This window comes from Trichomonas vaginalis, chromosome II (assembly GCF_026262505.1).
Source record: "Trichomonas vaginalis G3 chromosome II, whole genome shotgun sequence".
NCBI classification, from domain to species: Eukaryota; Parabasalia; order Trichomonadida; family Trichomonadidae; genus Trichomonas; species Trichomonas vaginalis.
The window spans coordinates 15,188,896-15,215,117 of NC_067204.1; the positions used below are offsets into that span (position 1 = coordinate 15,188,896).

The 26,222-nt window shown below is 34.2% G+C and overlaps 13 protein-coding genes and 5 pseudogenes across 18 annotated transcripts in view, besides 3 other annotated features; 11 read left to right on the forward strand and 7 right to left on the reverse strand.

The window, feature by feature from the left end:
- Positions 1-57, forward strand: part of TVAGG3_0548690 (uncharacterized protein) — a gene marked incomplete at both ends in the record, with an annotated part of 1,659 nt that extends 1,602 nt beyond the window's left edge. Inside the window, one exon of the mRNA XM_001315395.2 lies at positions 1-57. This exon is cut by the window's left edge and continues 1,602 nt beyond it. Within this exon, the coding sequence (XP_001315430.2) occupies positions 1-57 (57 nt within the window).
- A 137-nt stretch (positions 58-194) lies between these two features.
- Positions 195-5,439: a mobile genetic element.
- On the reverse strand, positions 1,313-2,330 carry TVAGG3_0548710 (annotated as a pseudogene). The gene has a single exon. A coding segment is annotated over exon 1 (1,018 nt).
- On the reverse strand, positions 4,526-5,266 carry TVAGG3_0548720 (annotated as a pseudogene). Its single transcript has one exon. A coding segment is annotated over exon 1 (741 nt).
- A 618-nt stretch (positions 5,440-6,057) lies between the features above and the next one.
- TVAGG3_0548730 (uncharacterized protein) lies at positions 6,058-6,642 on the forward strand (the record flags this gene model as incomplete). The annotated part of the gene is made up of 1 exon (XM_051238097.1): positions 6,058-6,642. The coding sequence occupies one exon, from the start codon at positions 6,058-6,060 to the stop codon at positions 6,640-6,642; it is 585 nt and encodes a 194-aa protein (XP_051095921.1).
- A 264-nt stretch (positions 6,643-6,906) lies between these two features.
- On the reverse strand, positions 6,907-7,269 carry TVAGG3_0548740 (uncharacterized protein; the record flags this gene model as incomplete). The annotated part of the gene is made up of 1 exon (XM_051238098.1): positions 6,907-7,269. The coding sequence occupies one exon, from the start codon at positions 7,267-7,269 to the stop codon at positions 6,907-6,909; it is 363 nt and encodes a 120-aa protein (XP_051095922.1).
- A 3,343-nt stretch (positions 7,270-10,612) lies between these two features.
- Positions 10,613-10,805: a mobile genetic element.
- A 586-nt stretch (positions 10,806-11,391) lies between these two features.
- TVAGG3_0548760 (uncharacterized protein) lies at positions 11,392-12,995 on the forward strand (the record flags this gene model as incomplete). Its single annotated transcript, XM_001315398.1, has 1 exon — positions 11,496-12,872. One exon carries the CDS (start codon positions 11,496-11,498, stop codon positions 12,870-12,872), a length of 1,377 nt encoding a protein of 458 aa, XP_001315433.1.
- Positions 12,996-13,133: 138 nt separating this feature from the next.
- TVAGG3_0548770 (uncharacterized protein) lies at positions 13,134-14,814 on the reverse strand (the record flags this gene model as incomplete). Its single annotated transcript, XM_001315397.2, has 1 exon — positions 13,144-14,814. The coding sequence occupies one exon, from the start codon at positions 14,812-14,814 to the stop codon at positions 13,144-13,146; it is 1,671 nt and encodes a 556-aa protein (XP_001315432.2).
- A 522-nt stretch (positions 14,815-15,336) lies between these two features.
- Positions 15,337-15,798, reverse strand: TVAGG3_0548780 (uncharacterized protein; the record flags this gene model as incomplete). Its single annotated transcript, XM_001315396.1, has 1 exon — positions 15,337-15,798. The coding sequence occupies one exon, from the start codon at positions 15,796-15,798 to the stop codon at positions 15,337-15,339; it is 462 nt and encodes a 153-aa protein (XP_001315431.1).
- Positions 15,799-17,106: 1,308 nt separating this feature from the next.
- Positions 17,107-26,222: part of a mobile genetic element that runs on past the window's edge.
- TVAGG3_0548800 lies at positions 17,341-17,789 on the forward strand (annotated as a pseudogene). The gene has a single exon. A coding segment is annotated over exon 1 (449 nt).
- On the reverse strand, positions 18,226-18,783 carry TVAGG3_0548810 (uncharacterized protein; the record flags this gene model as incomplete). Its single annotated transcript, XM_051238099.1, has 1 exon — positions 18,226-18,783. A coding segment is annotated over one exon (558 nt), but the record flags the coding sequence as incomplete, so codon positions are not given.
- Positions 18,800-19,201, forward strand: TVAGG3_0548820 (uncharacterized protein; the record flags this gene model as incomplete). The annotated part of the gene is made up of 1 exon (XM_051238100.1): positions 18,800-19,201. The coding sequence occupies one exon, from the start codon at positions 18,800-18,802 to the stop codon at positions 19,199-19,201; it is 402 nt and encodes a 133-aa protein (XP_051095924.1).
- TVAGG3_0548830 (uncharacterized protein) lies at positions 19,221-19,373 on the forward strand (the record flags this gene model as incomplete). Its single annotated transcript, XM_051238101.1, has 1 exon — positions 19,221-19,373. One exon carries the CDS (start codon positions 19,221-19,223, stop codon positions 19,371-19,373), a length of 153 nt encoding a protein of 50 aa, XP_051095925.1.
- Positions 19,392-19,975, forward strand: TVAGG3_0548840 (annotated as a pseudogene). The gene has a single exon. A coding segment is annotated over exon 1 (584 nt).
- TVAGG3_0548850 (uncharacterized protein) lies at positions 20,405-21,265 on the forward strand (the record flags this gene model as incomplete). Its single annotated transcript, XM_051238102.1, has 1 exon — positions 20,405-21,265. The coding sequence occupies one exon, from the start codon at positions 20,405-20,407 to the stop codon at positions 21,263-21,265; it is 861 nt and encodes a 286-aa protein (XP_051095926.1).
- Positions 21,403-21,777, reverse strand: TVAGG3_0548860 (uncharacterized protein; the record flags this gene model as incomplete). Its single annotated transcript, XM_051238103.1, has 1 exon — positions 21,403-21,777. The coding sequence occupies one exon, from the start codon at positions 21,775-21,777 to the stop codon at positions 21,403-21,405; it is 375 nt and encodes a 124-aa protein (XP_051095927.1).
- On the forward strand, positions 22,091-22,438 carry TVAGG3_0548870 (uncharacterized protein; the record flags this gene model as incomplete). The annotated part of the gene is made up of 1 exon (XM_051238104.1): positions 22,091-22,438. One exon carries the CDS (start codon positions 22,091-22,093, stop codon positions 22,436-22,438), a length of 348 nt encoding a protein of 115 aa, XP_051095928.1.
- TVAGG3_0548880 (organellar and viral DNA polymerase type B) lies at positions 24,180-24,810 on the forward strand (the record flags this gene model as incomplete). The annotated part of the gene is made up of 1 exon (XM_051238105.1): positions 24,180-24,810. A coding segment is annotated over one exon (631 nt), but the record flags the coding sequence as incomplete, so codon positions are not given.
- Positions 25,607-26,219, forward strand: TVAGG3_0548890 (annotated as a pseudogene). Its single transcript has one exon. A coding segment is annotated over exon 1 (613 nt).

Consider the following 26,222-nt stretch of genomic DNA (forward strand, 5'->3'; position numbering starts at 1 on the left):
GCGGAACGTAAGGCTTCTTCGAAGTGCTCGAATGCGATTGGCTGCGTGACCATCTGAAATGACCACTTTTTGTCCGTTTGGTCAATGTTCGTGTCTCGTGCCATAGTCGACAGAAAATACAAAACAAACAGGTTATATATGAGTTTGAGACCAAGAATGTGTAACTCGACCTGTCCGATTCAAATTCGAATAAAAATTTTTTATCATGCAATGTTTTATTTTCTGTGCCGTCTTCAAGTATGCCCCCGTACTTACGCTTGGAGAGGACATGAACTTCGGGAAAATACCTTGTCTAGCTTAAAACAGCCCATCTTCTCACCGACTAAACCCATTTCAATGAGTTTTTTATAGCCTTCCTCGTTCGTCATGAGTGCATCGATGTTCTCATAGTAAACCTTCACTTTCGATTTAACATCGGAGAGAATCATTGTAGTTGTCAAGGACTGCCTTGCGAACTGAGGAATAAGACCAATGTTCGACAATAGGTTTTACTGTGGTTACTAAAGCCACCTTGACCTTGAGTAAATTCGTTATTCAAAACAAAAGGGAGAACCTTTCAAAAAGTGTCGACCTTCTTATATGTTTACTCTTCATCTTTTGAGTTTTTTAATGGAATATCCCCATGTTGAATTCATAAGCAATTTGAGTGTCATTGCAAGTTTGGGTTTAAGCTTTTCCTAATATCATACAGTTGTTGTATGACTTTTCCAACTGTATATTCCTTCCTTGGAACTCACCATCTTTTCGTTTGGAATTCCAGTCGGGATATTATTGACGAAACCTCATGTACGCAGCGTTAAGGTCGACATAGTATATTTTTTCGTTGAGTCGAACTTGTCGCAACCAATGGCGTCCAGTTCGTGGAAATTCAAGTGAGTCTCTTATCTTCTGAGAAACTTCGCTGCTATCTCATAAACATCGTCGAAGCAACCTGTTTCATATAAAACCTTCTGACCTAACTCGATGCTCTCCAATACAATTGACGTCAATTGGATGTCTCAATGGAAGTTTGTTTATAGCATTCTTGAAGTTCTTGCAACCTCATTGGAAGTTCTTCTGGTTTCAGGTTGGTATCCGAACAATCCAACTCCTTTTGGAACAGTGTACTTCTTTTGTGCTATAACTTTGTCTGGAACAACTTTGGTCTTAGCTAACAATGAAAAGTTTGTTTCGTCTTTTGGTACAAAAGTTTCTGTTCAGCTTGTCATCTGGAATTGGTTCCAACAAACCTTTCTCGAAAAGAATGTTAACAGCTCTGACAATGTTGCATTTGCCTTTTCCGAACAAATGGGTTTGTAAGACTTTCGTTCAACATGAAGTGTGTGGACAATTACAATCTTCAACCATGGTAAGTCTTTGTCAACAACATAGTCGGTCATGTGAAGAACCTTTCTCAGTCGGAATGTTGACTCGGATATTCACATTTGCCAACGGTGCAATCTTTGACAATTGACCTCTGAGAATGTACCTTGTCTTCACACATGACTCAAGATACTTCATCTTCTCTTCTGAAACAAGACCAGAGTTCCTGAGACATGTAAGAAATGCAAGGTTCATTGACAATTGTTTCAATTGAATTGTAAATTCCATACGCTTGTCAAGTCAATGTTCAGACTTATTTATGAAGGGGAAGTATCCAGCATGTTGTCTGACTGCTTGAGGGTTAGGTTGGTACCATTCGAACTTCACGCTTACAATTCCTTCAATTGCATTCAAAATGTCTGAGTCGGAGTCAACCATTTGTTCTCTCTTTGTAGTCTTGAAAGCGTCAAGAAGTTGTTGCGGCTGTTGTGACATTGCCATGTGCATAGTAAATGTGACCATCCAAATCTTTATGGTCAATCTGAGATTGTATTCCTTTCTTATTTCCATCTTGTATGGCAGCAAGTACTCCCATGAAGCCTTCTTTGTTCTTTCCTTCGTCAAAGTTTACTGTAAAGGTTCGACCAGATGTAATTTGACTTCTAACTTCACATACTTCTCATATGCATATCTTGTTCTTCCATGAGCATGTTTGTCTTCACCCTTCCCTTTTTCCTTCTCAAAGATGCAATGTTCGTCATGTTTCCAGTAGAATCTGCAAAGCCGTCGTGTCCTTCAACTTGAGGCTCAGAAACATCGAAAGGCATGTCCATAAGACGTTTCTTCTTTAACCTCTCTAACCTGTTTGGATAATTTGCGCGTGCTGTTTCCAAGTCCATTTCATAGGTCAGACCAGCAGTTTTGTCATAGACTTTTATGGGTCTTTCCTTCCTATATTTAAACTTCTTTGAAACTTTCCAACCATATCTTTCTAACTCTGCTTTTATTCTAGCAGACCTTCTATCCATTCTATACGGGGGCATTTTATTAAAAATAAAAAAATGTTTTTTTTTTTCTTTACTTTACATAACCGCCTGCTGCCATAAGTCTTTGCGCCAACCCATACCAGCTATGAAGTTGAGTTGGTTTAGTTTGGGAACTAACCTTTGGTTTTGGTTTATCTTCAGTTTTTGGCTCACCTTCTTCTATTGGTTTTTCGTCACTTTTCGGTTCCTCTGACTTTACTTCACTTGCAGGTATGGTTGTGTCGTTAGTATCTTCATAAATATCATATGCCATTTGTTTTTGTTTTCCTTTCAACTTTTTGTGTTTGTTGTAAAGTTTTAGAATATATTTGACTCTAAGTCAATGAGATGTTCTATAATGAACTGTTGGTCAGTGAAGTATACCTTCCCATCTGTTGTCTCGAAAGCTCCTTCAGACTTCAATATTTTATTTGTGAGAGTCTGTCTTTTTTTGAGATACTAGCCGTTCCATTTCTATGAAAAGTGACTTTATAGTTAGGGTTTGTATTTCCAGACCTGGCACTTTCTATTATTGAATTTTTCTCCTCATCTGTAAGTTCTTTGACAGGTTTTGACAATGGTTCTGAACTTTTTGTTTGTGGTGTCAAATCTACCGTTTCAACTTCTTCGGTCATTTCATCTCAGTAAAAAATTTTAGTTTGGTTTGTTTTCAACTGGTTGTTTAGGTTTTTTAAGTCGGTCTAAAACTTCCTGAGGTATAGGAAGAACTTGACAAACACGTGGTTGTGGTAACTGCTGGAAGCCGACAAAATCCATCTTGAGCCCATTTGTCTCAATGCTGTATTGTTCATTTCATCTCAGTAAAAAAATTTACATTCCCCACGTTTGAGGCGGTTGCGGTTGGTTGTTGTTTACCCACTGTTGTGCATGGTTATATCCTCTGTTTAAAGAATCTTTCACCTTGGTCCATAAGTGCCCTGCTTGGTTATAGTAGTCATTTGCTTTGTTATAGTAGTTTCCTGCTTGTCTTCCTACATTGTCCATCCATCCTTGAACTTTTCCTCTTGTTTCAGGATTTGGAATAGATTTGTTGCATCTCGTGCTACCTCCCAACCTTTCTGTACAGTTTGTATAATAGGCTGTGCTTTCTCTTTCAGTATACCTAATGTACTCAAAATCTTCCTTCCAATTCCAAATGCACCTCTGGCTATTGTTCCCACTGCGGGCAAAAATCTGGATGCAACTCCTGCTAATGCGCCAAATAAACCCATTTCTTATAGGGTAAAAAATGACGAATCCAAACAAGGACCCCTATGTTTCTAAAGCGACAAAGAAAGCACTCATGATAAAAATCTTTAGTCAACACCAAATGCTTGGTTTATGGATATCTTGGAAAACATTCCGAGGTATAGAGAAGATGACCACCATACTGGCTAATATTTGTCGGTCAAAACACAAGATACTGTGAAGCCATACCATTATGGTCCAAAATATTTTAGATGTGAAAACTGCTTTGACAATATTCGTTGACAAATACCATCCAACAAAACTGACATCTGACTGTGAAAGTTCTTTCAAATCAGATGATGTAAAAACTATCTGCGTTCAAAAAATGTAAACCAATATTTCATTGTCGACCAAAACCATTCTGCTCTTTGGTGTCATTGACAGTTGTATAAAAATCTTAAGAGACTTAAACAACCACAAGGTGGTGAGGTAGATGAAAAAGTCATATGACGACAAATATAGACACTTCTCCATGGCAAAGATGAGACAAGTTTTAAATATTTACAATAGCCGTAAACAAAAAGTTTGGGAAACCACTCCCCGAAGAAATGAAAAACAACCCTGACTTAGAGAAAGACTATATATTTAATAGTTTAGTCAAAAGAGACAAACAAGAAGAATGCCAGGCTTCAAGCTTAAGAAAGGTGACAAAGTAAAAATAGAAATACCTAAACGCGACCCATATGAAAATACTATTGACTATGACAACAATGGGAACTCGACAGGTACTCACATTCGTGTTCGTAAAAATAGAAGAAAGTATACAAGAGAATATTATGAAGTTTTAGGCAAACATGGCAAAATGTACAGACTGCAAGCAGAAGATAAACTACTATTGTCAAGCCTCGTTTCAAACTTGTCAAAGTTCAAGGTGGTATACTTTCAAAGACAGTTCCTAACAAATATAAGACAACTCCTGACGAATATGCTAAAGAAGTTGAAAATGACGACTAAGCATTTCTATACCATGCGTAAACTGTCATGTAAGGTGGCATGTAGTCTTTACTTTGTCCCGTTGTTTGCGTATACCCTGAAACGCGATGTGTATGGCTTCCTCCTACCTCAGTGTTACTCCAGTAACAATTTATAGCAAACTTAACGTCCTCTTTAACATCATATCCTTTACCTTTTGTCATTCCTGACCAATCCCAAAATCTATGACTATGCAAACCTGCTTCAGATGTACTTAAATTTATGTAGTGACTGTGCGCAGGTAAATTTGCACCTGAAATCGTTTTACTTCCACCTGTTTCCTTTGAAGAGTTTGCACAATACAAAAAACCTGTCGACTATTTGAGTCCAAGTTCCAAAACCAAGTACTACTTCTGGTCTGGTAAGTTCATTGACGTGTAAATAGAACCTATAGGATATAGTGTTTGAAGTATTTCTGTCTTTAACGTTTGAAGCTCTGTTTTGTCAGCTTTCTTATCTAACTCATCGTTAACATATGTTTTGTCAGCTTTTTTATCTAACTCAACGTTAACATATGTTTTGTCAGCTTTGTTGTCATATAAATCTTGAGCAGTGAATTTAACTTTGTTTTCATCCTCCATGACATAAGACATTTCTACATCTAGTGTATTTCATCGTCGTTATGTCTTCATCCGATGTTAAACCTTGTGGAAAGTTAGGAGTTTCCAAAGTAGTACATCCCCACCAGTTCCATCAGGTTCTTCAACCGTTCCTGCAATATTTTCTATACAACAGTTGCGAAGAAATCTGTGTTATGAGTCTTTTTAGAATATTCTTTGTCAGCTCTTGTCACTTCACTTGACATTTTATTGTCAACATATGTTTTATCCGCTTTGTCATCTAACATTGCTGGTAGTTCATCTACGTCATAGATGTTATGTGTATGATGTTTTTGTGGGTATGTTCTATCTGTCCATGCGAGAATATAGTCTCTTGTTGCATCTACATACTCTTTGTCAGCTTTGTTGTCAATATCTGCTTTCAAAAGAAGTTCATCTATAGGTTTCTCGTTTAAAGTTCTTTTTGTTGGATTTATACAAACAGTATGGTTCTTACTGTCTTGAAACAGAAACTCATCTGTCATTGGGTTTATCGTCAGTTTTAAGTTTCCTTCTTTCAATGACTCAGATATCTTAGAATAGTTTGAAAAGTTTGTTGTGTTCTTATTTAGAGCTTGCAAAATGAGTTGTCGGTTGTGTTGTATTTCTCTCATAGACGCTGTTTCTTTCGACATTTTTATTCTAGATAAAATTGCTTTCAATAGAAAAAGAAAATTCAAGATTTGCAAACTAAACCATTAGATGAACTTTTTACGAATGTCGGTCAAAAGTTTGAGACAGAGACCGTAAAGCATGAAGGCTATCGTTTTGACTACCCATTAAGATGGCTAAGAGACCCATCTGTCACAAAAGCTATTGTGTTCGTAGAATGAAGTTTGTGTCTGTAGAAGATAAAGTTTTCCATTTATTGTAAGGTTTCATATAGATTATATATCTGAGGGAAACGAAAAATGTGGGAAGAAATTGAGCTAATACAAGTTGACCTTTCATCTTCTCTACAGACTGCGTTAAAAAATATAGAAGATAAAATAAATTCATGTTATGCAAAATATGCTGATGAATATGCAAATACCGAGAGCACACTTTATGTGAGAATTGTATATGACAAACAAAATTCACAAGTGTCATTTCAAATCTACGAAGACAATCCAAAGAAAGACGAACAAATATATACAGAATTCACTGCAATGTCATGGTATTATTTGCAAAGAATGTTAAATCAGAAAGTCGAACTTCCTTTAGCAAATATTTACAGTCGATATGCAAGAGATGAACCATATTTATTTAAAGATGTTTTCGACTCAGATGCTATTATAGTTCATGCTTCATTTTCTGGTGCACAAAACTCTTTTTTATGCTTGGCAAATGACTTTTACGAAAAACCTACAAAGCTATACGAACCACCAAGTGGAAGTATTTCAGACTTTCAAGTATGGTTTACTACAGATGGAAGAAAGAGAATAATTCCATTATACCACGCGTTTTACTTAGAACTTAGTTTCATATACAACTACTATCGAACGGTAAAAATATAATTTTAATACGGTTGAGGTGTTGGATTTGGTTGCCAACTTGACTGTGGTGCAGGTTCAGGCTGTTGTATAACAGGAGCTTGTTCTTCTTGGTTCAGGGTCTTTAGGTATAATACCAACGAACTGACCTACTCTTTTACCAATATTTTTGACTCCGTTCCAAATTCCTCTTCCTACGGTTTTTATTCCATTCCATATACCTCTTCCAACATTTCGAAAGAAGTTTCCAATACTACTGAAGAAACCCATTTTACTATATGTAAAAATCTAATGTCCACCTAGTCTCTTACGTTTCCTGTTGAGTTCCATAGCATTCTTTAACTGGAGCTCATACATTCTATTTCTCCTCTGGTAGAAAACATACTCTGGGTCAACTCCTGTGTTCGCGTCATCTGCATAGAGTTGTTTATATCCCACTTCAGGGTTTGTATAAAACTCTTTCCATCTCATATTTGCATACCATGGTGGTAAGCCTAACGCAGCGTCATTTGACATGGCAGTTTGCATTTGTACATCTGTTGGCACTTGACCATAGTTTGCCATTGCAGTTTGTATTCTAACTTCATTTGGAATATTCTCTGGGTTTGGTTGTCCAGGTTGCTGTGCATTCGCTAAGTTCTGTGCGTCCATTTAATATTAGATAAAAAATATCTCTTACGAGTACATATGCTGAACATTTGCAGGCATTGGTTCATCTTCATATTCTCTATATTTCTGCCACGTCAAATAAGTAAATGACACAATGGAAAAAACCTAAAACAAGTAGTCCTATTTCAAACCACATTTACTTACTAGTAAAATTTCTTTGTTATGACACTTTCTCCAGTTTATAGGACCTCTCTCATATTCTATCTTATCGTATCTAAACTCATAGTCATGTATGTCCTCTAACCATCTCATGACACTTTCCAAACCACTTTTATCGGATGTAAAGTAAAAGCATGGATGGTTATGTAAACGTCTAAAGTTTCTAAAGAGTCTCTCAAAGTCCAGTCTACTTGGTATTGAAAATCCCATGTGTTATAGAACGGCGGGCCACTATAAAGAAAACATTTTCCTTGTCTTTATATTTTTCATACAACTCTGTCCAATGACATCTCACAAACTCTATACCCTCAATATATTTTTCTATGTTCTCTTTGAAAACATTTGTATAGTTAAGATATAAAACTTTTGACATAAGTGTTTCAATGTCATGAACTCTTATAGCACCACTATATAATAGTCTAGCAGATATACTATCCCAGTCAATATACTCTGCCTTTTTCAAAACCTCTCTGACAGTATTTTTCTTATCTAATGGTATACGTTCCATCTTACCTATAGGTATCTTTTCTTTTAACTCTTTCAATATTTTGTTTGTGTCTGGTATATGTTTGAGACGGTTCATATAGTTGTCGAAGTCATTGCATATAATCTTTGAGTCAGGAAATATTGTATGGCACAAATGAGATATATAGAAACTTCCACCGAACAAGTCTACAAATGTTAGACCATTCGGTAGTTTCTTAAGTTCTCTCAATAGAATATCTTTACATCTACTCTTATTTCCAAAGAAGGGTAACGGTGGTTTTGTAAAATTCATTTTATATATATAATAAAAATGTTTTTTCCTGAAAAGTGACAGAAAAGTGACAAAACATGTACGAAGAAATCTTGACAAATTCAAGAGGGTAGAAAAGAGGTTAGAAAAGAGGTTATATCTAACCTTCTACCCTAAAATATATTTTTGTCTGATTTTACGAAGAAGTCTTGACAAAACATTTACGAAGAAGTCTTGACAAAACATTTACGAAGAAGTCTTGACAAAACATTTACGAAGAAGTCTTGACAAAACATTTACGATGAAATCTTGACAAAACATTTACGAAGAAGTCTTGACAAAACATCCTCAGGGCTAGAAGGCACGAAGTGCCTGGAAGCCCCACTACCTTTTTTTTTTTTTTTTTTTTTTTTTTTTTTTTTTATACAATGTGTGTGTAAAGAAAATACTTTATTTACTAGTTAAAAAATCATTTGGTATTGATCAAGTTATTTTTTCTGGATAAGATATTATATGGATAATTGGATAGAAAATACAATTATATAATCTTGTACCTGGTTTAATTAAGCTAATTGTCATCAGAAACTTGTAATTTTTATGAATTTCGGATTTTCTTTTCATTACTGCTTTTCTTAATAGGTCAAGTTCTTATTTACGTTATAAAGTATGATATTTACAAATATCAAGTTATCATGTTTTTTGAGAAATTATGAGAAACAAACAAAAATGAAAAAGATAGGAATAGCAATGAATAGTGATGTGGGTATAGAAAATGTAAGAGATATGAATGCAAAGCAATCAGTATTTAGGATATTGACCATAGATTTCGAAAAAAAAATGCTGCATATTGAGCGAAAACTATGATTATATTATAAGGCTGTCATTTAAAGCATAATGAAACTATTCCCTTTTCATTTTAATCGAATAAGATAGTAAAGATTTTTGAATTAGCTAGAAACTGATGAGATGTTTTCACAAATCAGATTTTTAATCTCTATAATGCATAATTCACTCAATATCTCAATTTTGATATTGCGAGATATTTTTGCTATCGGTTTCGCAATTTTGACACAATAGCAAGAGGGTTCTATAAGCATTATTATCAACGTAGAATCTGAATATCATATCAGAAAATGTCGCAAATCTGACATTTACCCGACCAAATAGCAAAAATAATTGAATACTTTTCGCAAAAACTTTAAAAATCGATAAAAATATGAAATATAAATATTAAAGTATGGCATTCCAAACGGGAACCGCGGTTGGTTACCATGGATTTCCGTCACCGGTCACATTTTAAAGATTTTTAAAGCCTTATAAAAATATGCTTTGTAAATCATTTTTTGTAAATCGGCAAAAATTTGGTAATTTTCTTCAACTAATAAATCTGCGAATAGCATTTATAATACAAGAACAATCTTTTAAAATGCGTTTGATTCATTTTTGTATAATTTCATATAGGCACATATATTCTTCCGGGACTTTCCGTGATTTTACCGTAAAATCATTAGTTTACACCAATTTTTCCGTATTTTGAATAGTTTACTGCACTTTTTCCGTAAAATTGAGTTACGGAATCCGCAAAATTCCGGACCTCATTTTTCATAGAATATAATAATAATATTTGATAAAAAGATATATTATTTATATTTTTGATTTTTGAATACGGAAAAAGTGAATTGATAACTTGATTTTTATTATGGTTAATTTTTCAAATGATATTATGAAGATCTAAAATATTAAAAGTAAAAAATTGAATTACGGAAAAAGTGAGGTCAAAAGTGAAATAAATTTGCAGAACAATTTTCATTGAAATAAGACATTGAGTATCACACTTTAGTGAATCAACATCTATAAGAATGAAGTGTTTTGAAGCTGAAATAATATTGAATAGAAATTAATTTTTTCTGAAATTTTGAATGAAATTATGGGAAATAAAAAAATTACTAATAATTGTATTCATACAAATATATTATTTTAAAGGAAAAATAGATGCTGATAGAAACGATGAAAAATTTTGAAAACTTTACAATTAATTATTGTCGTTAACCACAGAGCTTGCAATCCAAAGCTCACGTTAGACTACAAGAGTCATGAAGTCTCATACTAAGGGATATCCAACATATATTTTAATAATCTAATGTTTGTGACAAATATTCAACATAAAATTAAGTTTTCGTTTCGTTACAAGGCATTCATACTTTGGAGATATCATATTTAATGTACAGAAAAGTTAATATTAAACAATACATGCTAAAGAATTAATAAATAAGATAATAAATAAAATTTATACGTAATTACTTTCATTTAATATGCTTTATGCTGTATATAATATTGATTAAGAGGCATTAAAAGGTTCCATAGTCTGCTTTTATAGGCAAGATTTTTGATAAAAATTTAAAATTTTGAAAAATGATGAGAAAAGGAAAAAAAAGGTAAATGAGAGCAAGAGGAGGGAAAAAAAAGAAAAAGAAAAGAAAGGGAAGGGAAAAATAAAAGAAAGAAGGACATATAAAAATTTAGATGCGCATTCTTAATGCCGAGGCGGCTTGCCGCCGAGGCGCGATTTTTTTAGGCCTCTACGGTAACCCGGCAATGTTTTTTTAAATCTTGTACAGCCCTATATTAAAGAGACTTTTTATATAATATTCATAAAGATTTTCCAAAAATATGATACCGCAAAATTAAAAAAGTGACGTCTTGAGTGGAGTCAAAGGTCGAAATTGCTAGCTAAATGTTTTTTTAGCGAAATTGCGTATTGTACGTTTTTTTCGCAAAACGAAACCCTTAAAACAATTGAAATAATAATACATGTTATTTGATAAAAGTCGACTTGCTGATGTCTGATTCAAATCCACTTTTTGAGAATTTCAATCAATTTTTTCTGCCATTACATTCGATAAGGATTTTCATTTTATCTATTTATGAACGTGGGATTAAAATATTAAAAAATGCTCCGAGTCTATTGCATGATGTCATATTTTATAAAAAGTTAAGATTGAACATTTTTAACATAGAACATGGGTCACACATAGGGCATACTTTGATATGAAACATAAAAATATGATTTGAGAAATAACGTTGTTCAATTGAGCGCATTCAGATAACAAAATTCTCTGTTATTTATTTAAAATGTGATATAATTTCTCTTGTGCTTAAATAATTAATAATAAAACTTTAATAAATGGCTGGAAAAAAGAAAATTATCTCGTGATCTTTCTTCAAAACGTTTTAAAAGGAAATAGAACATCTCAAATATTCTTAATCTTAAACTTATCCTTGATATTGCATTTTTTAATGTTATTTTTCATGAATGAATTTCAAGTCTCAAGAAGATTGTAATATCAAAACTAATGAAGAAGATTCAAGTGTTTCACTTTCAAATTTTGGATTTCCTGACTCAACATTACTCGATTTTAATAGGCCAAATGAAGTAAAACAATTTATCAAAATTATTAAAACAAAAATCCAATCATATCATTCACAAAATATCATTTTTAAGAATAGTTTGTTAAATATGGAAGCTTCTGAGCCACTTCTAGCATTTTGCCTTGATTATCCTCATTTATTGGATGATATGCTTTCGATCATTAATTCAATGATATATTGCTCTCCTTCTGATATAAAACAATTAATACAATTGAAAATTTTAGCATATTTTAATGATATCATGGAGAATCTTGCGTTTTATCCATTTTTTCTTAGAATTATTAAAGTTGCGGTAAAGTTATTATTAGTTGACACAATATCTGAATATCCTGATGATTTATGCAATCTTTCAGGGAAAATATTCCAAATAATGATAAATCCAGACAGTATTCAACGCTTAGACTTCAATCTTGTATCTGAAGAATTTGATGCAAATTATCGCTGTAAAATGCAACAATCAGCTTTCAAATTCATAACAAAATTTATTACTTTCCCCGTTGAAAATTCCATTAATATTGAAGATTGTCTGGCGATATCTAGTGATATAATTGTTAGTGAAGCATCAACAACAAAGCAGAAAATTTTAGCAATTAACTTATTTTCATCAATCTTAAGTCACTATCCAATAGAATTCAATAATTATGAAGCATTACTGAGTTTTATTCCAAAATATATTATAAATATTAGTAATGTAACAAAAGAATCAAAGCCTTTTATTGAATCATTAACTAATTTTACGCACTTTCTTATTTTAAGTATAGATTCTAACTTAATTTTACAATATGGATTCTTTGATGCCATTATGAAGCTTTATTTTGACAAGTTCGATGTTCTTGATGATTTGATAAATTTATTATATTATGGAGACCCTGAAGATTATATATTGATGTATCTCCAAGATTTTATTCATGTTCAACATCATCCTAAGTTTAACATAATATTTTCAATATTAATAATTAAATTGTATGGAAAAGAGAACTTTGATGACTACATGAACCAAATACTACCCATAATAGATGAAATTGTTGATTGTATTGATGACTCTTCTGCATTAGATGCAGAAATAATAATTCGAAGTTTCAATATATTGATCGACTACTTGAAAGCAAAGAGCCAGTTAGATATTCCGATAGAAAATGTTGATATTGAATCTGCTATTAATAGTTTTGGTTACTTAATAAATAATACCAAAGATGAATCAATTGTTCCATTGATTGAGAACATATTAAATACCCTTGACCAAGAGTCATTACATGATTGATATTTTTTTTTGTTTGTGTTTATAAAAATTTCATGAATTTTAAAACAAATAACTCATTTTCAAACGTTCTATTAGCTTAGAAGAAGACTTGATATGAAAAGAAAAAGGATTCTACGATTCTTCAAAACAAGTTTAATTTATTTTTAAAACAAATCAATAGTTAAAGTAAACATACAGATAACAAGTTGCCAAATTAAAAGTAAATAATTGCAATTTTTTATAAAAATAACAAATATAATAATAAATCTCTATAATAAAATTAAACTCTATATTATTTCTTCCAACCACTACCCCAGCCATTTCCTGAAGCTTTACTTGAACCCCATCCATTTCCTGAAGCACTTGGCTTAGAAGCCATACTCCATCCAGAGGAAGCATTTCCTGGTTTATTTGTACTCCAACCATTATTGGCGCCAACAGTTCCCCAGCCTTTATTTGCAGGAGCTGCGGAACTAGTTGATGGCAGAGACAGTCCAAGTCCAGTATTTCCTGGCTTAGAAGTTGTCGCTGGTGCTGGTGGAGGAGGTTGTCCTGCGACTGCATCCCATTCATCACCTGATGCTTGTGCTGCTGCAGAAGTGTTTGCTGGTGCTGGTTCTGCAGGTTTGGCTGCTGGTTTTCCTGGAATATTTAAGTTGAAACCGCCAAATTTTGGTAAATTCGATCCGGCTGGTTTGGACAAATTAAAACCTAAGGATGGCTTTGATTCTGCAGGAGGAGCAGGCTCAGGAGCTGGCTGTTCAGAAGATTGTTCTGATGCAGGTGGTTGTTCAGCGGCTGGAGCTTGTTCGACAGCAGGAGGAGCTGCTTCTGGTGCTGCTGGTTGGCCATGAGCTACTGGATTAAATCCAGAACCTGGTTTAGAAAGAGATAAACTAGTAATACCTGGTTTAGCGCCAGTAGCAGGAGCAGCGGGTGCCTTAGGACCAGGAAGAGTGATACCACCTGGTTTAGGAGCACCTGCCTTTGGAATTGTGAAATTAAATCCTGGTTTGGATGCTGGAGCTGCAGCAGGTGCAGCAGGAGTAGTTGTAGTAGTTGTAGTTTCGGCAGGAGCTTCTGGTTCTTTAGGAGCAGCTGGCGTTGGTGCGGCACTTGGTATTTTTGGAATTGATAAGGATAAACCTCCTGGTTTTGCAGCAGGAGCAGCTGGAACTCCTGGTTTAGCAAGGGATAAACCGCCTGGCTTAGCTCCGAGTGTAGTTCCAAGCTTAGGAATTGATAATCCGAGTCCGCCTGGTTTTGCAGGAGCTGCAGCTGGTTCGGCTGGCTTGTCTCCGGCTGGAGCATCAGCTGGCTTAGCCTCTTCTGTCTTTGGAGTAGTTGATAACGAAAGTTTTGGTGCAGCCAATTTAAGGCCTCCTCCTCCACTGCCTCCAAGAGAAGGAGTGTTAAGTTTGAGTCCTGTAGTAGGTTTGGCGTCTTTAGATTTATCATCATCCTTTTTACCACCAATATTATGCTGAAGCTTAGGAATTGATGTTCCTGCAGCACCGTTAGACATATTAAGAGTTGGAGCAGCACCACCACTAAGATTTGGCTTTCCTCCAAGTGATAATTTGATTTGACCTTTTGGCGCGCCAAGGCCTCCTGAAACAGATTTGCCTTGTGGGACTTCCTGAGCTGGAGGAGGTTCTTCAACTACAGGTGGAGGAATGATATCTATTAATTCTGTGCATAGTTTTGGTTGAAATTTTGGTTTACGGGTAAAATTTTTAGGAATAATTGATGTCTCTGAAGCTGATTGTATTGCGATACTAACTTTGTTAGATTTGCTTTGTTTCTTTTGAAGTTCATCGATAATTTTATTATCAAAAGTATTATAGTAATAATGCTCTTCAACCATTAAAGGTCCAGATGGTTGAGAAACAGTTATATTGTCTGGAATTGTTGTATCTGGGCTCATCCCATAAGAAAAAAGTTTCTTTAGGATGGACACCATTTTTTTTGAAAATTTTAGGGGAGGGTACACATAAGAGAATTTTGATTAAATAAGAAATTTATTATTACATTAATGTTGTTCCCCTCTTTTTGATCTTTTTATAGATATATTTACGAATTTGGCGGAAATATTATTCAACCTCAAAGTAGTTATTTAAAATACTGTAATAATCAAGCCCCAAAAATCTTGTATTAATATTTTATTATATGTCAGACCGCCAAAAATTTGTTTTCAAACTTTATTTTAAATTTGATGAAATTTGCTATACTTTATTCACCATATGACTATTTTATCTCTAATTAAGATTATTGACGCATAATGCAAGTATTTGTTCTCTATAATATTAAATGATTCTGAGCACAAAGATCAATTTCAAATTGATGATGAATCTTACTCAGATGATCAAAGTCTAAGAGAAATGAGAAATAAAATGAAAATATATTCATTAAAAATATGTTTATAAAAGTCACATCTTCTCTGATGAGGGTATATTTGTTATATCAATTCAAAATGATAACATCATCAAAGAATATAAGAAAATAAGTTGATTTCATTTGAAGTATCTGTTGTAAGGATATTCTGTATTGATAAACTAGGTTTATCAGCGGTCACCTGAGCTCTTCTTCCAATTGTCAAATTATTATGCGAGTCAGTATCAGTTAAATTTAACCCAACATTTCCAGGACGAAGTGAGAGATCATTCTGTTGTGTTGATGTATGGCCGTTCCTTTCACGACTTTCCGTATAACCAATCCCATTCAATATTCTTCTGCCCCATCCAATACCTAAAGCATGTTCAACTGCACCTTCACTCGTATTGCTTCTATGGCTTCCTTCAACTTCAAAGCCTAGCAAATTTCGACCAACCCTAACTTGAGTTCGAGAATTCGAGCTTTCATGTCCAGCTACCACTCCAGCACCAATACCACCTTCTTGTAATCCGACTTTTCCAAAAAATCCAAAATTAAATGTATGTTCATACATTGTAATCTTAATTCCAGCTTCAGCTGACGCTCTGGTATCTAAGATCGTTCCACAATGAGTTTCATATTTGAAATATCCACTAATTCTAAAAAGATCATTAGTATTTTGGCATAATTTGGATAATTCTAGAACAGTACAATTATCTTTGATTAATGAAGATAAGGCCTTATCACAAACAGCACGTTGAAGAGGAGTTAGTTTATTTCTGACATCTTCTGTTTGTTGCAAAAGCGCAAATAGCTCAGATTTGCATTGTTCTGCACTGTTTGTAAAGGATCTCAATATTTCTTGACTTGTTTCTCCGTCATTACAATTCTTCGCTCTTTCTGCACTATCTTTGGCATTCTTCGTAATCTTGGTCTTCAACTCCTCGAGTTTAGCTTTGAGTGCAATAATTTTTCTGCATTTTCTTCATTTTGCTTATCTTGTTCTTCCTTTTCTTCAGGTTCAATATCTTCAGCATTTACTGAACTTTGGGAGTTGATATGATTCCAAGTTTGTCTAAATTCATCAATACTGTTCATCAATCCTAAAGTAGCTTGGATAGTATCGAAAATTGCCATTGGTCTATGATGGAAATATTCTTCATGAACCTCATCTTCTTGGATTCGATTAGCAATAATTTGCTCATCATCTGGATTTCGCATTACATAACCTTCAGGACGCAAACCAACGAAAGATCCTTTCTTGTAGAGAGTGTTACCAACCTCTAAATAGAATCGCTCCGTTCCAACAATCTCGGATATACAATCAATACAATTCTTATACAATGATTCTGGAGCTCCTGATGCTGATGGCAATGCTCCTAATGCAGCTTGAAAAGATTTGTTTTCAAGATGCTCGCTGAACATTCCTTTAAGTGTTTCAACTGTTAGATTGCCAGAAACTAGCATCTCAACTATTTTAGATTGAACTTGAGTGCCTGAAAAAACGGCATCATTGCATTGAAGAAATAGCTTTTTGGCTCTAAACATGGCTGGACTATGAGTCATTTCATGCCTATTGGCTGAATTACCTGCATAACCAATAGTTGGTGTGCAGCATCCGGCAACCATAGCTGCAGGACTAAACATGACGGAGAATGATTCTGTATGGGTTTCTGAATCAGTTGTATTTTCTGGGGCTACCATTTCAAATTGAGCCGTTTTTATATGGGCCTCATCAACATCCCAGATTCCTTCCAAATGAGTCAAAATGTTATCGGCTTGAAGTACTCCGACCTTCATGCGTGATTGGACAGCAACCGTGCGATCAATAACCGTGTCGGTTGTTTGCGCAACAAATCCCATTGAAGAAACATATCTTCCTAATTTAAAACTTATGTTAACGATGAGTTTAGAGAAGAAAGCAAATAAGACTCATACACATACAAGTTTTACAACTGTTAGAGCAGACGACATAATACTGAACTTTGACCTTGGTTCAAGTGCACCTTTAGAGAATCCGAGTACAAGCGTAAAAGATACTCTTAACAATTTAGATAAGAGTTGCAGGAATATCGAAGATCATGCCAGAAACTTTGAAGCATATGAACTACCCGCAATGTTTAGATAAGAAAGCAGACAAAACAGAGCTTCAAACATTAAAGACAGAAATACTTCAAACATTATATCCTATAGGCTCTATTTATACGTCAATGAACTCTACCAGACCAGAAGTAGTACTTGGTTTTGGAACTTGGACTCAAATAGTCGACAGGTTTTTGTATTGTGCAAACTCTTCAAAGGAAACAGGTGGAAGTAAAACGATTTCAGGTGAAAATTTACCTGCACACAGTCACTACATAGATTTAAGTACATCTCAAGCAGGTTGGCATAAGCATAGATATTGGGATTGGTCAGGAATGACAAAAGGTAAAGGATATGATGTTAAAGACAACGTTAAGTTTGCTATAAATTGTTACTGGAGTAACACTGAGGGAGGAGGAAACCATACACATCGCGTTTCAGGATATACGCAAACAACGGGACAAAGTAAAGAATACATGCCACCTTACATGACAGTTTACGCATGGTATAGAAATGCTTAGTCGTCATTTTCAACTTCTTTAGCATATTCGTCAGGAGTTGTCTTATATTTGTTAGGAACTGTCTTTGAAAGTATACCACCTTGAACTTTGACAAGTTTGAAACGAGGTCTGACAATAGTAGTTTTATCTTCTGCTTGCAGTCTGTACATTTTGCCATGTTTGCCTAAAACTTCATAATATTCTCTTGTATACTTTCTTCTATTTTTACGAACACGAATGTGAGTACCTGTCGAGTTCCCATTGTTGTCATAGTCAATAGTATTTTCATATGGGTCGCGTTTAGGTATTTCTATTTTTACTTTGTCGCCTTTCTGAAGTTTGAAGCCCGGCATTCTTTCTTGTTTGTCTCTTTTGACTAAATTATTAAATATATAGTCTTTCTCTAAGTCAGGGTTGTTTTTCATTTCTTCGGGGGAGTGGTTTCCCAAACCTTTTTGTTTACGGCTATTGTAAATATTTAAAACTTGTCTCATCTTTGCCATGGAGAAGTGTCTATATTTGTCGTCATATGACATTTCATTTGCTTCACCACCTTGTGGTTGGTTTAAGTCTCTTAACATTTTTATACAACCGTCAATGACACCAAGAGCAGAATGGTTTTGGTCGACAATGAAATATTGGTTTACATTTTTTGAACGCAGATAGTTTTTTACATCATCTGATTTGAAAGAACTTTCACAGTCAGATGTCAGTTTTGTTGGATGGTATTTGTCAACGAATATTGTCAAAGCAGTTTTCACATCTAAAATATTTTTGGACCATAATGGTATGGCTTCACAGTATCTTGTGTTTTGACCGACAAATATTAGCCAGTATGGTGGTCCATCTGTTCTAACTCTCGGAATGTTTTCCAAGATATCCATAAACCAAGCATTTGGTGTTGAACTAAAGATTTTTACCATGAGTGCTTTCTTTGTCGCTTTAGAAACATAGGGGTCCTTGTTTGGATTCGTCATTTTTATCCTATAAGAAATGGGTTTATTTGGCGCATTAGCAGGAGTTGCATCCAGATTTTTGCCCGCAGTGGGAACAATAGCCAGAGGTGTATTTGGAGTTGGAAGGAAGATTTTGAGTACATTAGGTATACTTAAAGAGAAAGCACAACCTATTATACAAACTGTACAGAAAGGTTGGGATGTAGCACGAGATGCAACAAATCTTATTCCAAATCCTGAAACAAGAGGAAAAGTTCAAGGATGGATGGACAATGTAGGAAGACAAGCAGGAAACTATTATAACAAAGCAAATGACTACTATAACCAAGCAGGACACTATATGGACCAAGGTGAAAGATTCTTTAACAGAGGATATAACCATGCACAACAATGGGTAAACAATAACCAACCTCAACCGCCTCAAACGTGGGGAATGTAAAGTTTTTTACTGAGATGAAATGAACAATACAGCATTGAGACAAATGGGTTCAAGATGGATTTGTCGGCTTCCAGCAGTTACACAACGTGTTTGTCAAGTTCTTCCTATACCTCAGGAAGTTTTAGACCGACTTAAAAAACAACAACAACCAGTTGAAAACAAACCAAACTAAATTTTTTACTGAGATGAAATGACCGAAGAAGTTGAAACGGTAGATTTGACACCACAAACAAAAAGTTCAGAACCATTGTCAAAACCTGTCAAAGAACTTACAGATGAAGAGAAAAATTCAATAATAGAAAGTGCCAGGTCTGGAAATACAAACCCTAACTACAAAGTCACTTTTCATAAAAATGGAACGGCAAGTATCTCAAAAAAGAAACAGACTCTCACAAATAAAATATTGAAGTCTGAAGGAGCTTTCGAGACAACAGATGGAAAAGTTTACTTCACTGACCAACAGTTCATTATAGAACATCTCATTGACTTAGAGTCGAAATATTCTAAACTTTACAACAAACACAAAAAGTTGAAAGGAAAACAAAAACAAATGGCATATGATATTTATGAAGATGTTGACGACACAACTGTTCCTGCAAGTGAAGTAAAGTCAGAGGAACCGAAAAGTGACAAAAACCGATAGAAGAAGAAAAACCAAAAACTGAAGATAAACCAAAACCAAAGTTTAGTTTGGAAACTAAACCAAGTCAACCTTCATTAGCTGGTATGGGTTGGCGTCAAAGACTTATGGCAGCAGGCGGTTATGTTAAGTAAAGAAAAAATATTTTTTTATTTTTATAAAAATGCCCCCATATAGAATGGATAGAAAATCTGCTAGAATAAAAGCAGAGTTGCAAAGATATGGTTGGAGAGTTTCGAAGAAGTTTAAATATAGGAAGGGAAGACCCATAAAAGTCTATGACAAACTGGCTGGTCTGACCTACGAAATGGATTTGGAAACAGCACGTGCCAATTATCCAAACAGACTAGAGAGGTTAGAAGAAGAACGTCTTATGGACATGCCTTTCGATGTGTTAAACATTGCATGAAGTAAAAAATTTATTTTAAAAAAGTGACATTTTTTTATTCGAATTTGAAATGTACGCTGAGTTTGTTGGAGAAGACCGTTGGGAAACTTGTTTGTTAGATGAGAAATATGAAATGGCATACCATTTTAAAACAATATATTTTTACATATATTAAATGCTTCAGGTTGAAAAACAAAGAACAAAAGTAGCAGATACAAAACCGTTAGACTATATCTTTACAAATGCTGGTAGGACTATTTCAGATGAAGAAATTTCATCCCGAGTATACAGGTTTGACTATCCAATTCGTTGGCTTCAAAGTCCTTCAGATGCAAAGGCAATAGGATTTAGAAGAGTTTTGTTTTCAAATAGAACTAACGCATTTATGTTCGCAGTATATTTTCATGGGCAGTATAAAGGTTCTGATGGTCTAATAGACAAATTTGACGAAATGAGAATCTTTACAGTTCGTTCAGACGAAAGTCTTGAGAAAACTCTAAATGACTTTCAAACTCAAATGAACAAATATTATTGGGAATTTCAAGAAAAATACGACTCTTTACTAAATGGAACATACTATCTGAAACTAGAATATGACAAGATGAACTCCACCGTTTCATTTCAAAAGATTGAAATTAACCCTCCAAGAGATACAGAGTTTTTATTTTGGAAAGTAGACAAACGTTCTTGGGCACAATTTCTTCGGTTACTAAACCAGAACGAACCATTACCACCAGATGGTCCATTTCAATTTATACTTCCACCAGCAGATTTGACAGTTTATAGAAACGTGTTTGACCCTCAAAATGTTATGTGTCATGCAAGTTTCAGTTCAAGCAACAATAGTTTTCTATGTATTGGTAAGGACTTTTATGACTTTGCTTCTAAATTCTACGAACCACCTAGTAACAGTTTCTCTGACTTTCAAGTTTGGTTCACAACAAATGGTGTGCAACATATTATTCCATTGTACTATGACTTTTATCTCGAATTGTCTTTCATATATAACTACGGAAAAGTGCTGAAAAAGTATTGAAAAATAATGTTTATGTTAGCATGTTAGATCTAACACGTTTTCTAACCACTTTTCTAACATCGTAGAAAACTCATGAAAACAATTTATTTTTGACACTTTCACAAAAAACATAAAAAAGTGAAGTTAAACGTTAAGGTTTACTGAACTGGTTGGATGTCGCCTTCACAGGTTATGTAGAACGGCTGACCCGAGAAGTGAAGGAGAGACTGAATTGCCAATTTCATATGGGGTAGGGGGTTCTCCTTGTTTGGTATTTTTATCCAAGGACGTTTGTTTAGGAACTTAACAAGAGCTTCTCTTTTGGCGTCCTTTATGTCGTCGAAAGGAGTGTTTTCTGGTATTTGAATTGGAATTCCGGTCGAAGTCTCGAGATTCAAGACAGCCCTTCCAGAAATAGTGGTGAACTTGACCTTGGGCTTCATGACCTTGCGCAAGTAGTCTTTTACGCAGTCGTTAAGTTCAATTAGGTAAATTGCCTCGTCAAATCCTTCTGGCATTCCGAGTCCTTCCATCCGACAGGAAAATATTTTCCCGACAACTGGAAAAAATTTTCCGGACAAAGGGAAAAATTTTTCCTTCCGACAGGAAGAACTCTTCCAGTTGTCCGTCCGTAAACCATTCAAATTTTCGAAAATTGAGAACTTTTTGGTCGAACTTCAGAAAAAGTTTTTCCATCCGACAGGAAAAAATTTTCCGGACAAAGGGAAAAAATTTTCCGGACAAAGGGAAAAAAATTTCCTTCCGACAGGAAAAGTTCTTCCTTCCGACAGGAAAAGTTCTTCCTTCCGACAGGAAAAGTTCTTCCTTCCGACAGGACACAAACGAATGTCCCACGTCCCACCAACCCAGTCCATTCCCAAACCAGAGGAACCTAAAGAACCACAACAGTCTCCTCAGCAACCTCAGTTCCAGCAAGTACCTCCGAATTTCTACCAATTTCCACCTCAAGGTTACTACCCACCACAAGGCTTCCCGAACTACCCTCCTCTGCCTATGCCTTACTTCCCCAACCCTTGGATGTTCCAGCAAGCTCCACCCCAGCAATTCCAATCTCAGTCCAAATCGAAGAGAGACCAAGAGTTCGAAGAAGGTCTGAACCGTTTACGCAAAGAGTATGCCCCAGCTCCAATTGAGAAAAAGTTGTTCCCGGACCAAAAATATAATTTATGTTAACATGTTAGATCTAACACGTTTTCTAACACGTTTTCTAACCTCATGAATTTTCATGAATTTCCTTAAGATAGAAAAAATAAAGTTAGTTTTATTTTTTGTATTTTGTATTTTTTTGTATGTAAAGATATGATTTCAGGGATTTTTTTGACGAAGTGTCAATCTTCACTTCGTCAAAAAATAACAGTTATCTAATGAAAAAGTGTCATTTTTTTCATTTTTTTGTATTTGACGAGAATGTCGGGTAGATGGTTAGATCTAACCTCATTTCTAACCTCATTTCTACCCTCTTGAATTTGTCAAGACTTCTTCGTAAATGTTTTGTCAAGACTTCTTCGTAAATGTTTTGTCATGACTTCTTCGTAAATGTTTTGTCATGACTTCTTCGTAAATGTTTTGTCATGACTTCTTCGTAAATGTTTTGTCAAGACTTCATCGTAATGAGTGTAAAGGACCCAAAAATAAAGTTTATGTTAGAATGTTAGATCTAACACGTTTTCTAACACGTTTTCTAACCTCATGAATTTTCATGAATTTCCTTAAGATAGAAAAAATAAAGTTAGTTTTATTTTTTGTATTTTGTATTTTTTTGTATGTAAAGATATGATTTCAGGGATTTTTTTGACGAAGTGTCAATCTTCACTTCGTCAAAAAATAACAGTTATCTAATGAAAAAGTGTCATTTTTTGTATTTTTTTGTATAAAAGATATGATTTCAGGGATTTTTTTGACGAAGTGTCAATCTTCACTTCGTCAAAAAATAACAGTTATCTAATGAAAAAGTGTCATTTTTTTCATTTTTTTGTATTTGACGAGAATGTCGGGTAGATGGTTAGATCTAACACGTTTTCTAACACGTTTTCTAACATGGTCTAAAACTCTCGAAAATCATGAAATTTACACCAAAAATAAAGTTTATGTTAGAATGTTAGATCTCACCTGTTTTCTCACCTGTTTTCTAACATGGTCTAAAACTCTCGAAAATCATGAAATTTACACCAAAATAAAGTTTATGTTAGAATGTTAGATCTCACCTGTTTTCTCACCTGTTTTCTAACATGGTCTAAAACTCTCGAAATCATGAAATTTACACCAAAAATAAAGTTTATGTTAGAATGTTAGATCTCACCTGTTTTTCTCACCTGTTTTCTAACATGGTCTAAAACTCTCGAAAATCATGAAATTTACACCAAAAATAAAGTTTATGTTAGAATGTTAGATCTCACCTGTTTTCTCACCTGTTTTCTAACATGGTCTAAAACTCTCGAAAATCATGAAATTTACACCAAAAATAAAGTTTATGTTAGAATGTTAGATCTCACCTGTTTTCTCACCTGTTTTCTAACACGTTTTCTAACCTCTTGAATTTTCATGAAATTTACACCAAAAATAAAGTTTAGGTGAAGAGGTTAGATCTAACACGTTTTCTCACCTGTTTTCTAACCTCATTTCTACCCTCTTGAATTTTCATGACTTCTTCGTAAATGTTTTGTCAAGACTTCTTCGTAAATGTTTTTTCACCTCTTTTTTCACCTCTTGAATTTTCATGACTTCTTCGTAAATGTTTTGTCAAGACTTCTTCGTAATGAGTGTAAAGGACCCAAAAATATAATTTAGGTGAAGAGGTGAGATCTCACCTGTTTTCTCACCTCTTTTTTCACCTCTTGAATTTGTCATGAATTTTCCCGAAATAAAAAATAAAGTTAGTTTTATTTTTTTTATTTTTTTATTTTGTATAAAAGACATGATTTCAACAATCGGCACAACAACAATTCAAACAACAGCACCAAACTCGTTAGTCATGAATCCAACATCTATGTTAGTAGAAATGAAAAGCTTCATTCCTTCTTCATATACTTTTGAAACAGAAATCCAGAAGATAAAGCAAGAACTTTTAACAAGTAATTTAGACTGTAGTGCGAAAGATGAAACAAATGAACAGTATCTTTATGAAATGGAGGACCTCATCGACCATTTACCCAAATTGCCTGAAATCCAACAACAAAAACTCACTATTCCTGAATTCGATGAAATAGAAGTGAAACCAACTGACTCAGTAGAAATAAAGAAGTTCATACGAAAGGTAAACTATGAGTTTCTAGGATTTCATTGCAACCATAAGGTTATGGACAAAGATTGCGACATGGTATATAAGAATGTTTCTGACATATATAAATCTGAAGAATTTAAGACCTACGACAACTTTGTTTCGTTAGTTGCTGAATGTGTTTGGGAAATAAGAGATAAAGATAGAAGAGGCAAAGTATGGAACAAACAAATAAGACCCGCTATGTTTGAGATGAAGAGAGCAATTGACGCTTTAGTTGTTTTAGCTGGTTTTATTTCAATGTATAACGCAAAAATGAACCCGCAATGTTCTAAATGTAAAGCAGCAATGAGGAGATATAACTACTCCGTCAAAGAGATAGAACGTATGAGAAACGACTATGCAGACTTAAGAAAGAAGCAGAAAAACCAGCAGAAAATAAAATGGACATGTTAGAATTTCTGACAAAAAAACTATCCAACTGCTGACGATTTCCTTCTATCTGACGTCAAGAAGAAGTATAAAGAAACCTTCGGCATAGTTAAAACATTCGATGTACTAAAAGAAGAAATAGAAGCTACAAAACTGTTTAGGATTTCAAATATACATCGTACAATTCATGTAAAACGCTTGTGAAAAAAAGAGGTGAGAAAACAGGTGAGAAAACAGGTGAGATCTCACCTCTTCACCTAAAATATATTTTTGCTGAAAAATGACCAAAATTCATGAGTTTTGTGTGTTTTAGACCATGTTAGAAAAGAGGTGAGAAAACAGGTGAGATCTAACATGCTAACATAAACTTTATTTTTTCTATCTTAAGGAAATTCACGAAAATTCATGAGTTTTGTGTGTTTTAGACCATGTTAGAAAACGGGTGAGAAAACGTGTTAGATCTAACATGCTAACATAAAATATATTTTTGCTGAAAAATGACCAAATTTCATGAGTTTTGTGTGTTTTAGACCATGTTAGAAAAGAGGTTAGAAAACGTGTTAGATCTAACATGCTAACATAAAATATATTTTTGCTGAAAAATGACCAAATTTCATGAATTTCCTTAAGACAGAAAAAATAAAGTTAGTTTTATTTTTATTTATTTTTTTATTTTGTATGTAAGAACAGAAATGACAAACATTGAGTTTGAAACAGTTAGAAAGATAGACAATGACACCAAAGTGGTTAGAATAGGTGATTTAAACGTAAGATACTCAAAGAAATACAACAAATATTCTTTGTCAGACATTATATCTCCATCTGGAAAGAAAACAAAGGACTGGGTTAGAATTGCTTCTAGTCAGAAAATTTTGACAAGAAATCCTGAGCTTATGATATCGGTAAGATTCTATGGAACTGCAGCATATCTTATAGACAAAAGTCTTATACCAATAGTTTTGTTATGGTTAGACCCAATTGTTGGATATAACTTCATAACATATGGTTCATTCGATACGGAACGTTGCAGTGAAGGCTTACTTTACATCGTTCAGAAACCGAAGGACTTCAATACAAAGAGATATAAGATAGGAAGAACATATAATATAACTCAAAGATATGACAGTACAGTCAATAGAGTCAAGGTTGTGTTTGCTAATGATATGAGAGCTGCAGAAACAGAACTACTTGAAAAGTTTGAGAAAATATATGGTGCTCCCATAAAAGGTAAAGAAACGTTTTGAAGTAGATGAGATAGATAAAGCTATAAAATTATTTGACGAAGTTGCTGAAAAATACATGTAAAGC